Source organism: Zingiber officinale, chromosome 9B (genome assembly GCF_018446385.1).
Source record: "Zingiber officinale cultivar Zhangliang chromosome 9B, Zo_v1.1, whole genome shotgun sequence".
Taxonomy (NCBI): Eukaryota; Viridiplantae; Streptophyta; class Magnoliopsida; order Zingiberales; family Zingiberaceae; genus Zingiber; species Zingiber officinale.
This window is the reverse complement of record NC_056003.1, coordinates 114,536,178-114,552,106: the sequence shown is the minus strand read 5'-3', so window position 1 is coordinate 114,552,106 and position 15,929 is coordinate 114,536,178. Positions and strand designations below refer to the sequence as shown.

The window sequence follows — 15,929 nt, the reverse complement described above, 5'->3', positions numbered from 1 at the left end:
ATTTTTATTTTGTAAAAAAAAAATAAAATTGAAAGTATTTGTCACCACCTTTTTATACCTTTAAATGATACAAATTATAATTTTTATATTTCTAAATTTTATTTTAAGAATAATGAAATGCAAACCTAGAGAATTTTACGAATCAAGTTGTTACGGTAATAATTGTAGATTTATCAATATGTTTTTAATTGTTTGATCTACCATACATTTCTACTAAATGAAAAAAAACAACAACAATAGACTCTTCAAATATGAAGGTAACATTTAGAGTATTGAGTGAGTATACATTTCTTATGTAATTAAAAGTAAAAATAGAAATAAAAATCACTTAATTTTCATTCAATATTTATTTATTTTTCTTTTAATTATGTCGTTTTTGAGTAATATAAGTATATCTTATTAAAGGATATTTATTTATTTTTCTTTTAATTATGTCGTTTTTGAGTAATACAAGTATATCTTATTGAAGGATAAGAACAAGCCAAATCAGAAATAAGTCAAACAAAACAATCTCTTTTGCTGCTAAAAGTTTAGCACGGTATTTTAGATGATAATCCATTGACTTATTGAATTATTATCATTAATTTGAAACATATATACCAAAAGAATTGGTCCAAACTATATCCATACTCATCCATTTAACTCACACATTGTTGTGCTCCTATATATAGAACTGATCACTTCCTCTTCTTCATTAATCAGAGGTTCACTCATCTTCAAAATGAATTTTCGACAGTCTTTCTCATTGTTTTTCTTTTCATTTATTTTACTTTTTCTAGTCCAATGTACATCGGGATATAAAACAAATAATGTAAAGCCGACTTCAAGAGCACATAAACTAAGTCGTAAAGTCTTTCCCGATGATTTCATATTTGGCACCGCTGCATCTGCTTATCAAGTTGAAGGGGAAGCACTCAAAGGTGGACGGGGACCTAGCATTTGGGATGAATTTGTAAAAATTCCAGGTAAGATTTCATAATTTAATTTTATAACTTTATTTATTTCTTTCTAAACTTGAAGTTATATTCTGAAGTGGATTTGATTTGTTTGCTATGGATGTAGGTTTAATCCCATATAATGCAACTGGTGATGTTACCGTTGATGAGTATCATCATTTCAAGGTCAAATGCATATTTTATATTTTTGGAGACAATTAAAATGCTAACAAATTTTTATCTTTTTCTTAAATTTATTTTTTTATAAAAAAAAATGAGTTTCATTGTACAGGAAGATATTGATATTATGAAGGAGTACAATTTTGATGCTTATCGATTCTCAATCTCTTGGAGTAGAATTTTCCCAAGTACTAGAAGCTATAATTCTTTTTTATAAAATTTTGCACATTGCTTACCTTTTAAAAATACTAATAATTTTTCTTTGATCCTGTAGATGGAACGGGAGATATTAATTGGGAAGGTGTAGATTATTATAATAGGCTAATTGACCGTTTAATACTCAAAGGTAACTTTGTGTTTTTTTAACTAATAAATAAATAGTTTTCACATATTTTTTTAATATTCTATTTCATTTTTCTATTAGGTATTACTCCATATGTCAATCTCTATCACTACGATCTTCCATTAACACTTCAAAACGAGTATTTGGGTTGGTTGAGTCCAAAGATAGTGTAAGTAGTAAAGTAAAATAATTACTCGTACTTTTATTCTTCTTATTGTATATCTAAGAATTTCTAATGTAACCTATTGAAAGATGTCATGAATATTTAATTTAGTTTACAATCATTTTGTTCAGGGATGCATTTGCGGACTATGCTGACTTTTGCTTTGAAAGATATGGTGATAGAGTGAAAAATTGGTTCACATTCAATGAGCCAAGAGTGGCAGCGGCTATGGGGTACGATACTGGCTTTCATGCCCCTGGAAGAGCTACTGGTAGTAGATTTGGTGGGAACTCAACTATAGAGCCTTACATTGTGGCTCATAATCTTATCTTATCTCATGCTGCAGCAGTAAATAGATATCGTGAGAAGTATCAAGTAATGTATTTTCAACTAGTTTTATATTGGTGCATTTCATTATGACATAATAGTTAATTTAAAAAATATCTTCTCATTAAATATACCAAACTTATTTAAAAATTACAATAATATAATAAATTTACAAAACTTATCTCATGAAAGAATTTGGTACATATACATTGTAAATGCAAATAATACTAAAAATATTTTCTTTTCTTATTCAGATTGATCAACAAGGGAAAATTGGAATTCTTCTAGATTTTGTTTGGTATGAGCCTCACACTTACTCTGAGAGTGATAAAGTTGCTGCTCAAAGAGCTATAGATTTTCACATCGGATGGTAATTATGGATGCAAGCTTGGTTTTCAAAACATAACTATTACCCTTTTTAGCATAATTTAATTTATCCTTTTCAGGTTCCTTCATCCTCTAACATATGGATACTATCCTAAATCTATTCAAGATATAGTTAAAGAAAGATTACCAGAGTTTACTAATGATGAAGTGGAGTTAGTTAAAGGTTCATATGACTATTTGGGAGTCAATCAATACACAGCCTACTATATTAAGGATAATGCTACAATCAATCCTAAACCCATTAGCTATCAAGATGATTGGCACGTTGAATTTAAATGTGAGACACGTGCAATCATTTCTTTCTTATTAATGTTATATTTAATAACAAAAATTGTTAATAATATAATTTGTTCTACCATTTTTTAGATGATCGTAATGGCGTGCCAATTGGACCAAGGGTAAGAAATTATCTTGTTATAATTTTTCCCCAAGAGATTATGTTATGGAATTTTTTATTGTGACTTAATGTGGGCTCATAATTGATACAAGGTAATTGTTTATATGTCATTAGGCTCACTCGGATTGGCTTTACATTGTTCCATGGGGTTTGTACAAGGCAGTGACATACGTTAAAGAAAATTATGGCAACCCAATCATCTTTCTATCTGAAAATGGTAAATATTTGTATGACAAATTGTATTTGTTCTTCAAACTCAAAATAATTTTTTATAATCTTAGGTATGGATCAACCTGGCAATGTTACACTTGCACAAGGCTTGCAAGATACTCAAAGGAGACATTTTTACCAGAATTATATTATGGAACTAAAGAGGGCTATCGATGATGGTGCTTCAGTGATTGGATATTTTGCATGGTCTCTTCTTGATAACTTTGAATGGAGACTAGGATACACATCAAGGTTTGGTATTGTCTATATCGACTTCAAGGATAATAAGCGCTACCCAAAAGAATCAGCTCGATGGTTCAAGAAGATTCTCCAGAGGAGTTAGATTATTTTTTATAGCCTCTAGGTTTTTTTTTCCTCTAGTTTATCATGAAATAAATCCACTTTGTTAGGCATTGAAAATATATAAAATTATATTTCAAGGATGATTATGTATTTCATTTTGGCACTTAATTTAAAGAGATCTCAAATTAGTTTAGCATAAGGTCTAGATAATTTATCTAAAAAACCCTTCCTAATTAATTTTTTTTAAGATGGCCATTATAAGTCAATCTATTTATTCTCAAAATTTATTTGTTTGGAACTTTTTGCATACAAAATGATTTTATCTAGTTTGTGATTAAAAGTGAAGGTAAAATGAGAGGAAAAGATCATAAAGAGACATGATATATAGTTAAAAATTTATATCTTTCAAAATTTCTCTTTATTTCACTGGCTAGAGGTTCAAGAAGTTTATGAATATATTTTTTAGATTTTAGAGTTTTTATTTTTTTAATTGGATTGTTTACTAGATTCAATGAAAATAAGTTCATTAAAAATATTAAAATAAAATACAATAAAAAAATGCAGGCATATAAGTCAACATGTAAAAATAAAATTTTAAAATAATTTTCATTTTTCATGATCAATTTACTTTGTCTCTATTTTGGTGTTCTCCTCGTCCTCAAACACTCCTATATATTTTACATAAAAATCATTTTATATCTTATTGATATCCTGAAATATGAAAAATTAACAAGTTAATTAAGAAACACCACTAAATAGTTCAATAAATAGGTTGATAAACTTTGCTTTATATCAAAATTATTTTATATTTTACTGATATACTCAACATGAAGAGAAACTATCAAAAATATAAATTGATAATTTGAAAATCCATCACGTTACTTGAACAATAATTATGAAAAAAATAGATCTGAGTTTTTTTATTGTAAAACATAGTCATTTGGTAAATTGAGTCATGTTCGATTGTCCAACTCATCCCATTGGGGACCACAGGTGGACCCCACATCCAATGATGCAATTACTACTCCGAATCTTAGAATGCAGTGCGATGGTAAACAGTGGGACAGTATACCCATAATGAGGATTTGATTTATTAATACAATTGATGTTGATGAAGGTTGAGTTAGAATTTTTATATATAATTAATATATTAGTTGTTCGGTAGCAGTGACAAATAGATGCCCGAGGGTAAGGTTGTCCGACGAAAATCGGACAGCACCTCCCCTGTAGCAGTGACAAATAGAACCGGTATACAACACCACAGATAATACATATACAAATATATATCACAACCACGCAGATAATATACAGCCCACACGGCTGTAAAGTCAAACACAGCGGAAAACAAGAATAACAAAGATAAAATAACAAAAAACTCACCGCGGGCCGGCCCGGCTTGACTCATCGGCAAAACAACCAAATACAAATAACAAGTCCACAACTCAATTATTACAATGCTAAATTCAAAGGTTTAACTCACAATAAAATGAAAACCAAAACCGAAAAAATCATCCTCAGAAGTGACATGGGACCGGCAGTCGGGATCCTCCTCCAAGCGTACTAGCATCGCTATCAGCTACCTGGTGAAATTACCAATGCGGGTGGTGAGTATAAAACTCAGTGGGTAATAGGATAGACAGTGCATGAGTATCATAAAGAACAGGAATACAAAAGGATACAGTCTCGGAAAGATAAATAGCAGATACTACAGGGTAAACAAAGTATATACATATCCATACCTGAAACCATATCCTAGGCTAACAGTGTAAGGTCTGAGATAAAGTAAACCGCTACAGTACTGCTCATAACTACCAGAATCACATATAAAGTATACTGCAATAGTAATCAGTGTCCAAGCATATATAACAGGTATGTGATAACAGAACTGCATAAGTAAGCATAAACAGCATAAGCAGGTATATCAAAAAGTAGCGTATGCACGGATGGTCACTCCCGCCCACCCCTCAAGTCCATGACCCCAGTATGGACGAGAGGCCGGGACAATGACAAACTGTACACACTCCAGCTACCACTACTCTCGAGTGGCCGAGAGGACAGTTGCATAGTAGCTGAATAGCTACGTCTGCAACGGGGGTCCCTGCTGCCCGCGACTCCAGCAGACACTACCCATGAGTGAGCGAGTGGGGGGCACGACAGGACATGCGGCACGCTCCAAGCTACCACTACCCATGAGTGGCCGAGCGTGCGGCCCAGGCCAACGACCGTCTCAACCACAAGGGAGCCAAAGTCGTCGGCTATGCATGCAATGACATGATGCGAATAATGCAACAGTCATCATATATATATAACAGGAAATCAGGTATGCTACATGAATCCGCATGCTCAATACTAAGCATAAATAAACAATAATCAAACAAGTAAACATGGTATCAGGTCCATATATCCAATACCTACTTTCTAATGTCTGGTATCTGGTATCCAATACCTAGTACTATAGTATCTGCTAAATATCATCGATAACAACAAGAGACTGTAAAAATACAGAAACGAGCAGCTCAAAGATTGAGTGGATAAAGTATCAAGCACAAGAAATAAGACGAGTGGAGTCAAGATAAATACTACGTATATGAAACTAACTCATGCACTAAGATCAATATCTAAAGAAGCAAGTCAAGAAATACCCGCCTCTAAATGTAGGCTGAATCCGACGTCCACCTCGTCACGACACCTTCCTCGATCAGAGTCCTGTGTCAACGTATCAATTTAACTAAGTACATATGAAACTGAATAACCATACTAGTGTATATGACAGGTGAATTTAATCCAAGTTTCATTCACTATCCCAACGAAACCATTCTGATCTACTAATACCCAATCCACAACCCTAACCGCATGCCTCCAGATCATAAAATTTGGATTCCCCCAAATCATGCATTTGTCCCCAATACACCAATGTACAAAATATCTGTTCAATTAAACTAGATATCAGAAGACCTAAAACCTTACCTTACACCCCACTGATCACTCGCTGCCGGAAGGTAAGGTCTTCGGCTCAAGTCTTCCAATGATGTCCACTGCCAAGATTCACGAACAGAGCTCCTACAGAGCCTTCAAACTATTGCAATCACACTATCAATGCACAATTCGGTTGGAATACAATCTCAGATCCACAAACCTACTATCTTAATACTGTAAATACCTTACCCATGAGTCTCGGATGATGAACAGCTGCTGGTGGTTGTGATCGATCCCCTTCCCAGCAAGCCACTGCCACAACAAAACCTCAATCCATACAATCCTCCCAACCTGGTATCAAATCATAGGTCTTCATCACTAAAGAAACCCTAATCTAAACCATCCTTACCTCAATTTACCTCCGTGACAGCTTCCTTAGAATTTTTATATATAATTAATATATTAGTTGGTTGAGTGAGATGTTAAATAGATCAAAAGATTGATCGGGTATTTGACAACCAATTAATATGTTAAGTTATTTGAGTAAAAAGTTAAGTAGGTCAACGTTAATCGAATACTTGACAGAATATGGAAAGCCCAAGTATATCACAGTTGACAAACCAAGTAGATCATGACTATCTGATATTTAGTGATCAGATGTCAAACCGAGAGTTAGCAAGTAAGAAGTTTAAATAGGCTATGGTTGACCGAATACTTAGCAGTCGGAAATGCAACATAGAGTTGACATGAGATGGAAAGTCCAAGCGGATCACGATTGACCGGACACTTGGTGATAACAAGTCCAAACATGTTAAGGAAGACTCGATGTTTGGCATGGATGAAGTCCTACTTGTTAGGACATGTACTCATTTTTCTTCTTTGCACCTGAATGACAGTGGAAAACTCTCAATCTTTAACACCTTCAATTTTACTTGGTATCCACTTTCTTGATGTTAATAATCTAAGAGTCCACTCCTTACATTTACAACTTCACTATGAATGTCTCATTCTCAAAAGCTTTCTAGAGGTGTAGAAGTCTTGTATAACTTTGAGCACAAGGATACAACAAGAAAATAAGAACATAAACACAATACAATCGAGAATGACTTTAGAGTATACAATGAAGAACCTTACATTCCGTGCACTTTAATTATTTTGGATTGTCTCTTAGTAGATAGAAATACAATAATACTTTGCTCCAAAACTCCTAAGAACGAGCACTTCAAACATCGTAAAATCCCCTTTTCTAGGGTTTCTTTCGGGCTGGAAAATGTCTCCCAATCGATTGGTCTTACTCCTAATCAATTATCACATCAGATCAATCATTCAAAACCTTCAAAATAACTCCTTTTTACCTATCCAATCAATTGATGAGTCACACCAATCGATTAACAGCTTCTAATCGATTGACCTAATCAATTCAAAAACTTTCTATTCTTTGTGAAAACACTTTAATCAATTGCCTCAAGCCCAATCGATTGACAAATCGATTCCAGTCCTCACTGTGCTTTTACAAAAATACTCGAATCGATTAATCTATTGACTAATTGATTTCAGCTCTCACTATGCTCCGTGAAAAAGCACCTAACTAATTAGTCTAATCGATTGACATTGGGCTAATCAATTGAGCTAATTGATTGCTCAACCCTAAACTCCGAACTCGAGTTTAGGTTTCCTTTGCCTAACCCTAAAGCCATCAGTGACTAGTTGAGACTTTTTGTTGCCTAGCATCTAGTCAACCTTGACCTGTTAGGACTTCTTCATTAAGTGTTCATTCCTCTTTAACTCACTTAGACTTTTCCTTATCAATTTTCCGTTGGACTTCCAATCATCAAATATCTGGTCAACCTTTAACCCACTTGGACTTTCTCACTAAGTATCTTGTCCTCCTTGACTTACTTGGATTTTTCTCTTGCCAACCTTTCCGTTGGACTTTCCTTCCCTAACATCCAGTTAGGACTAGTCACTCAGTAAATTTCTCACCATTGTCTAGACAACCTCTAATTAAGACTTCCCTTACCTAATATCTAGTTAGGACTAGTCACTCGGTACATTTTTCACCCTTACCTAACTTATAGTTAAGACTTCTTTTGCCTAGTTCCCAACTAGGTCTTCCGCTGCTAGCCCCGCTAAGACTTTTCTTTGTCTAACCTCTAATTATGACTTCTGAGTCAAATATTTGGTCCCCTCTTGAGACCTTCTTGAGTTAATATGAGCTTATTCAACTTAGCCAACCTTAACCCAAGGATGATTGCCAATAATCTCCTCTCTTTTTTTGATATTTAACAATATGTTTAAGTTAGACTAACTCAATAGCCCGATTTCCATCTTCATCCCATGCTAAAGCATGAATGAGGGTTTCTTTACTGAAACCTTGCATTCTCTCTCTTTGACACATATCAAAAATCTTCTCCCGTGATTCATCTAACTATGATAATGAAGGTTTCTTACCTTTCATTGTTTCCATGCTCAACCTTGAGCATTTCTCGAAATTCCTCTTATCATAATGAAGATTCCCAACCTTCCCTTGTTTTAATGCTCAATCTTGAGCATATATCCACCATCCTTCTATAGATCTTCTTTCTTATATAAATCATGTTTTTAAGGTGAAACTCCCCCTCAAAACATGCTCTAACTTCTATCATTGCACCAACAATGATTTGGAGTTCCAAAATCTTTAGAAATCCAAAATTGAAGTTATGAGATTAAAAATTCTAATCTTAAATCTAAACCTCCTTCTTAACTCTAAATTTGTTCCCTTTAACTATTCATTTCTTAATTTCATCAAAAAAAAAAGTACCCTTGAATACTTGTCCAAGAATTTCATAAGGTTAAAAATAGTTAAATAAACTACATATGGCTTAATCAACTAAAATATACTCATTTTAGTAGAAATCGGTCACAACCAATTGATTGGTTTCAGTTACCAATCGATTCAGGGTTATGCTAATCGATTACAACATGTACTAATCTATTGACAACAATGACTAATCAATTAATATTTCTGATTTCTCAAATCTAATTTATGTCTGAAATTAAAAAAATCATGAAACTTCATGCAGACATTGCTTATGTCATATACTACCAGAAAAAAATTAATTTTATATGAAAATATATCTTATTTCAAATAATGATATAAAATTAGAAACTATTGAAAACTTCAATATATCACTATAATTTTGTATCTAACTAATCATTAGTGATTTTCTATCAACAAATAGACTCTACCAAGGTTTTCTAAAATAATTTTCAAAAATAATTTCCAGCTATAATTTTTGGGCTAAATGCATATGACTTGCACATTAACTTTCCCAATGATTGGACTTCACAAGATCCATGTATGTTGATGAAAATAAAACTCAAATGAATGTACTAAACTAACATCTTAACCTTTGTTCATCCTCCTACCATCTCACTTGTATCTAATGTATATCAATACACATATAGTCAACTCTATAGTTTTTTTGAGATGTAAAATATGTTTTCCCTTAATTAAGGGATCATGCATCTCTATCTAAGTATTTTAACTTTGATCATCCTACCTAGGATGTCAATTAATGTTATTGTCCTTAATTATAAGGAATTTAAAATAATGCATGATAATGACTATGACATACATCAAATGTATATTTCTCAAAAGAGAAACTATCGTAACTTAATGATGCATGTATGATATGACATATAACAAAATAGCAATATGAGTGTATGACATCATAACATATGATAGGACACAAAAACATGGCAGTTATAACGCAAAGTAAATACCTAACACAAAGAAAAATGCCTAGGTATGCTATCTAAGTGTCATCCCTTAATTATTATGTCAAAAGAAGAATAAGTGGCCCTAGTCCCTTAGAAAGTGCCAAAGTCCCAACTTGACGCATTAATAAATTACATCTTATTTGTGTCAATTTGATTCATCTCAATACTTTTAATTTTATTGACACATCATAAACTCTTCAAGAGTGAAAATTTAATTTCTATTTCCAACATATCATAATACCTTGAAAATATCCTAAAGTGTCAACTTCACTAAGGTTGGGTCAACCAATTAGAGTTGACACACTCTAAATCTATTTAGTGTATAGATAACACACTCTTAGGAATCCAAAATCTATTGGTTCTCCTTGGATATTCTAGGTACTCACTAGGGATAACTTCTCTAGAAACCTTCCTAATGACTTTCCAAGGCTTCTTAAAAATCTTAATCACACTAGTCTCCTTAAAGTCAACTCTAAGAATAGCCTTCCTTGAAATCTTAACTTAACTTCTAGACCTAGGATTAGTTCTATAGTTATATGAAACTTTATGATATGATGACACATCCTCCTTGTAAAATACCGAAAAAATGGTGAATAATGATAAGGGAATTTTTCGGAATTTCTGGAAATTTTTCCGGAATTTTTCGGAGACCGTATGGACGAGTTTACGGGGATAAAAATGGGGCCCGGGAAAGCCTGTTTAGACTACCCCGTTTTAGCGAGAAAATGTTTATTTATTTATTTATTTTCTTATTTCCTTTCCTTTTTCTCCTCACTGCGCTTTAAGCCCGAGCTATCGCCTGTGCCCTAGCACCCTCTACCGATCTCCCTTCTTTTCCGACGACACCACATCGGGGCGCCACTGTGCTCTGCCGATGCTGCCATCCAAGACCTAGTCGTCGTCCTCGCACGGAGCAATGCAACCGACTTTTGCTCGAGCCTAGGTCCCCGATGTCGACCCTCATCTCCTCTGCTCAGTGTCGCCAGCGCAGATTCGGTCTCTTTCGTTCCGCCGGTAGCAGCCTTTCACTTTGCCCTAGATCACCGGAATCTGGAAGCTTGAGTAGGTCTTCGGTTAGGAGCAGCAACCCAAGCCTTGGTGTCCCTTTCCGTGCCCTAATTCCACTGTGGGGTCTTCGTTTGGTTCTGCCAGCACTCCGGTGAGCAGCTCCCCTTGTTCCAGCATCAAGAGGGGCTGTGAATTGAGGTAAGGTTCGGGTATCAGAAGTTTTCCTGCTGTAATTCAATTGTTTGGACTGATTCTAAGAGGAATGTATGTTTTGTTGTTCTTTAGGTAGTTGTCGACAGAAGCTTTAGGGCAGTGAGGTGGATTTCCAGCAGCCACCTTGTTTATAGCTATGAGTTTGAGGTATGTTGTAGGAATTTGGCTGCGTGTTGTAGTGGATAATGGATTGATTTAGGTATGATTTAATTACATGATTATGTGTAGGTTTGAATTGGAGGTTGTAATTAGTTGTCGAATGTGGATTAGGTTTATGTTATTGTTGATTAGGGTTTTGCCCTAATTTAGTGTAAGAGATTTTATTTAGCTATTTATAGGAGTGTAGCTAAATAAAATATTTATGTTGGTGATACAGGATTTTGATGCGAGACGAGTATCTTGACTACCAGTTTGGAATTTTCGATTTGGAGGCGGGTACTTTGACTTTATGTCATTTGATATGCATAGTAATGTTTATAACATATAGCAATGATTGTGTTTTGTTATCTGTTTTCAGTTGATCACTACCTGACCTGTTACATGCTTGCTTGTTTATTTATTTTGCACATCATGCTAGTGTATACCTGATTATGCCTATTTATAGAGGTAGTGACACAACCATGTTTCTATTATGTTCAGGACCTAGGGTTTTTGATTCCTTATCTGACCTGTGTACCTAGACCATTGATTAGGTCAATTTATTCTAGGGTACACATTTTATATATATGGATTGGTTCAGGATATTGCCATGCTTAGTGTCATGCACCATTCGCATGATTGCATGTTGTGCGATTGTTGGCTCCATTATTGTTGAGCACATCGTCAGTTACATGTATCTGCACACACGACCACTCATGGGTTAGTGGTATATTCAGGCAGGGTGTGTTGCAGTATGTGCTCTGTCAAGGGCTATGTTGGTCCACTCATGGGTTAGTGTGACGCAGCGTTGTAGCAGGACAGAGATCCCTCCCCGTCATCGTGTACTGGGAGATGAGAGCATTGAGCTCCCCCATTTATGATATGGAGTAGGAGGATAGGTGTACTTCGACAGCATCCCGTCCACTCGGTCACTCATCAGGAGTAGTGATGGCAGAGTGCATGGTTGTCACAGCTCTACCCACTCGGTCTTACCATCGTATGTGAGACGGCTGACTGGAGAGTAGGGGTGACCAGGACATGTCATTGGCATCATACGCATTGATGCATTTATTTCTTGTGATTGTGTTTGCTGCATTTATTTGCTGCATATTGGTTGGATGCCCATGCTTGACATGTATATAGGATTTCTATACCTCTCGGACTATTTATTCTTGTACCAGGTCCTGGTTAGTACAGTATTCTCCTGTTTATTTCAGTTTGCATTTACCTTTATTACGTCAGGAGACTGTACGCATGATTAGTGCTAGATGTTATTTCCTTACTATGTATATCAGTTGTTACCCGCTGAGGAGTTGACTCACCCTGTGGATATTTACTATTTTCAGATTGATGCTGTCAGGAGAGTTCCAGTCGCAAGTCCCCTGCAGTCCACGAGGACGTCGTGTTGAACTTTTAGTCTTTCTTGTTTTAGACTATGCTTGGACTTGTTTGTGTTGATACATTTGGATATTGTATGAATTCTTATTTCCTATGAGTTTTATTGGATTTGTTTTACTACACGCCTGCCTAGACGACAGAAGAGGTAAGTTGATTTTATCGTCGGATTTGAGCTTTATGAGTGTAGTGGAGTAGGACATCGGTTTTGTGCTTTATGGGTGTAGTTGAGTAGGGTTGTTTTTGAGTCATATTATCACTGTTACAGTTTGTTAAATTATTAACTGCGTGGGTGATTATTTATATTATTGTTATTGTTCCGGTCGTGTTGGCCGAGGTATATGTGGCCCAGACGGCGATGTAGAAAGTTTCAGATTGTCCGCCATACAGGGGAGATGATACCGAAATTTCTTCGGACAGAGACTCCTCCGGGGCGTGACACTCCTTCACTCTAGGCTTGTATCTCAAACCTTTCTTACCCTTAGATGATTCTTGTCTATCCAAGCCTTGGTCTTTCTTCTTATACCCCTTTGACTTCGTTTGTCATTTCCTTAAGGGTCCTCTCCAATTTCTCAATTCTTGACCTCAAAACTTAAATTTCTATCCTTGAATCCTTAAACTTAGATTTTCCATGATTATATTCCTTTTTAGGCATATATCAAATTTTCTTATAATTCTCTGCTAAATTATTTTCTACCTTTCTATCCTTGAGTAAGATAGTTCTAGCATGATATGACTTGTAATTTTCCTTAGAGTTGTCATGCCTTCAGTTTTCATGATGATAAAATGATAAAATTTATTTCTAACATGCTTGGTTTCATAGTATACAAGACCATTAACTAATGGTACCTTTGAGGTGCTCTTGAAAGCTCCCCCTTGATTCAAGCTTTGTCCTTTGTTCTTAGTCAGAATCCTCCCCCTTGAGCATTAATTTTGATAATGTCCTTTTTGATTGCAATAGAAGTACACAGTGTGTTTCTTGCCCTTTCATATTGCGGGGTCGACATCTTTTGACTTCTTCTTCGTTTTGGGTGTCACTTTAGTTTTCTTTTTGATTAATCTTGGACACTTGCTCTTGTAGTATTCATTTTTCCTACACTTAAAGCATATGATATGAATTTCATTTCTACAAATTGAAATAGTTATACTTTCATGATTTGTACTCATAGAGGGGCACATTCTTCTTTATTTGATCCAGAGATAGAAACATCCTCTTGGTCTGGTGTCAATGGCCACTCCTCCTCAATCCTTGAGATAGATGCTTCATTAATTTCCTCCTTGGATGTTGAATGTATCTCAACCTCCGAATCCTTATGTATTTGAAACAAAGAGTTTCCCGCTTTGCTTCTTTTGTTACATTTCATTGAGGATGGATTTTCATGAAGCTTGGAGAACTCATTCCATAACTCACTTACATTCTTGAATTCACCTATCTTACACAAAATATTATTAGGTACAAAATTAACTAGAATTTTAGTTATCTTGTCATTTGTCTCAGATTTTTTAATTTACTCGTTGGTCCATTTCTTTTTTTGAGGAGTTTTCCTTTACTATCTGTTAGGGCTTCAAATCTATCAATTAGAACAAACCATTTCTTAATGTTCATCATAAAAAAATTCTCGACCCTTGATTTTCAAAGATCGAATCCTCCCAATCCAAAAGGTGGAGGAACTTGGATGCCATATTTGAATCCATTTTCAAGTTTAACTCCCTTAATTGATGAGCCTTTGACTAGTTGATTTTTAGGGCTTCACTTTCAACATTTTCTTCTTCCTCTAGATCTTTGCTTCTTTCGGTGATTAGTCCAATAAAGAGTAGTCTCGCTTTGATACCACTTGTTAGGATATGTATGAGCTAGAGGAGGAATGAATAGCTCACTTCGCTTCTTCGAACTTGAATGGTAGCAAAAAAACTTGAAACTAAACTCTCAATCGCTAACACCTTTGATTTTACTTGGTATCTACCTTTTTGAGGTGACTAATCTAAGGTTCAACTCCTCACACTCACAGCTCCATTATGAATGTCTCCTTCATGAAAACTTTCTAGAGGTGGAGAAGTCTCGTACAACCTTGAGCATAATGATACAACAAGAAAACAAGAATGCAAACACAGAATACAATCAAAAATGACTTTAGGGTTTTCAATGAGGAACCTTGCATTACTTACTCTTTTCTTTCTTTAGATTATCTCTTGGTGGATAGAAATGTAATAGCACTTTTCTCCAAAATTACCAAGAACCGATGCTTCAAAACATTGTGAAAACTCCTTTTCTAGGATTTCTCTTGAGCTAAAAAATACCTCTCAATCAATAGGTCTTATCCCTAATCAATTGTCACGTCAAATCTATAGGATTGAAGAAATGCTAGAGGGGGGGGTCAAATTGTGTGTATGGCTTTTTCACGGTTTACGAAAAGTACACAGTGGAAATGAAATAAATACAAGCACAATGCTAACACCATTTCTTTTTCACTTGGTTTACATCCTGTGTTGCTAGTTCAAGACTCGCAATCGTTGATTGCTTTTGATAAGTAATCCACTAAAGATTCGATGTTTACAAAAATCGAGTATAACAAAAATAAATACAAATAACACTAATACTGACAACAAAATGGAATAAAGACTTGATTATTGTTGTCGGAACAGTACTTCAGCATTGTAGCAAAATTTTAAAGCAGTGTGAAGATCGTTTGAGCGTAGAAAAGTGCTGTGTAGAGTTGTTGGTCAAAGGTTTTATTTATAGTGTATCCAGGGCGCCTTGAATGACCTAGATCGCCTCGAGTATGCCTCATTTGATCTGATGCAATCACATGTTATCCATTTATGATAAGTATGTTGGCCTCCAAGGCGCCTAGATTCTAGGTGTCTAGGATGTCCCAGGGCACCTAGGACCAAGCCAGGGTGCCTGGAACCTTCCAACCCCTGAAAACTTCTCCAAACGTCTAGAACTTAGTCCAAGTCATTTACTTCGGCTGCCTACATCACAGAGTTAGCACACAATCTTAAAATAAAAGCAGAATAAATTAATTTGATAATCTTAGAACTGTTTAGTCTTGACTTTAAAATTTTAAGTGAAACCCTAAGTTAGATCGACGCCCACTTTTCATTTAAGGGAATGTGTCCTCATCTTCTTCTCTCAGGAGAGTTTACTTGACTTGCCAAACATCTGATCCTCTAGACCTATTTGGACTTCCTGCTCAACATCGGACCTCTAACCCTAGGATCTCGATGTTTAGTCCTTGATAACTATCATTT

At 35.1% G+C, this 15,929-nt stretch overlaps 1 protein-coding gene across 1 annotated transcript; it reads left to right on the top strand.

Moving 5' to 3' along the window:
* The first annotated feature begins 217 nt into the window (after positions 1–217).
* Positions 218–3,285, top strand: LOC122023305 (beta-glucosidase 26-like). Its single transcript, XM_042581362.1, has 12 exons — positions 218–257; positions 780–965; positions 1,063–1,121; positions 1,228–1,303; positions 1,390–1,461; positions 1,540–1,627; positions 1,753–1,996; positions 2,203–2,318; positions 2,395–2,612; positions 2,702–2,733; positions 2,847–2,949; positions 3,014–3,285. The coding sequence occupies exons 1-12, from the start codon at positions 218–220 to the stop codon at positions 3,283–3,285; spliced, it is 1,506 nt and encodes a 501-aa protein (XP_042437296.1).
* The last annotated feature ends 12,644 nt before the right edge of the window (positions 3,286–15,929 follow it).

Excerpts from the sequence above, each read along its gene's own strand:
- LOC122023305 (XM_042581362.1), top strand. The coding sequence starts at position 218 with ATGAAAAAAAACAACAACAATAGACTCTTCAAATATGAAG. Across the intron at positions 966-1,062 it reads TGAATTTGTAAAAATTCCAG|GTTTAATCCCATATAATGCA; the intron begins GTAAGATTTCAT and ends CTATGGATGTAG. Across the intron at positions 1,462-1,539 it reads TGACCGTTTAATACTCAAAG|GTATTACTCCATATGTCAAT; the intron begins GTAACTTTGTGT and ends TTTTTCTATTAG.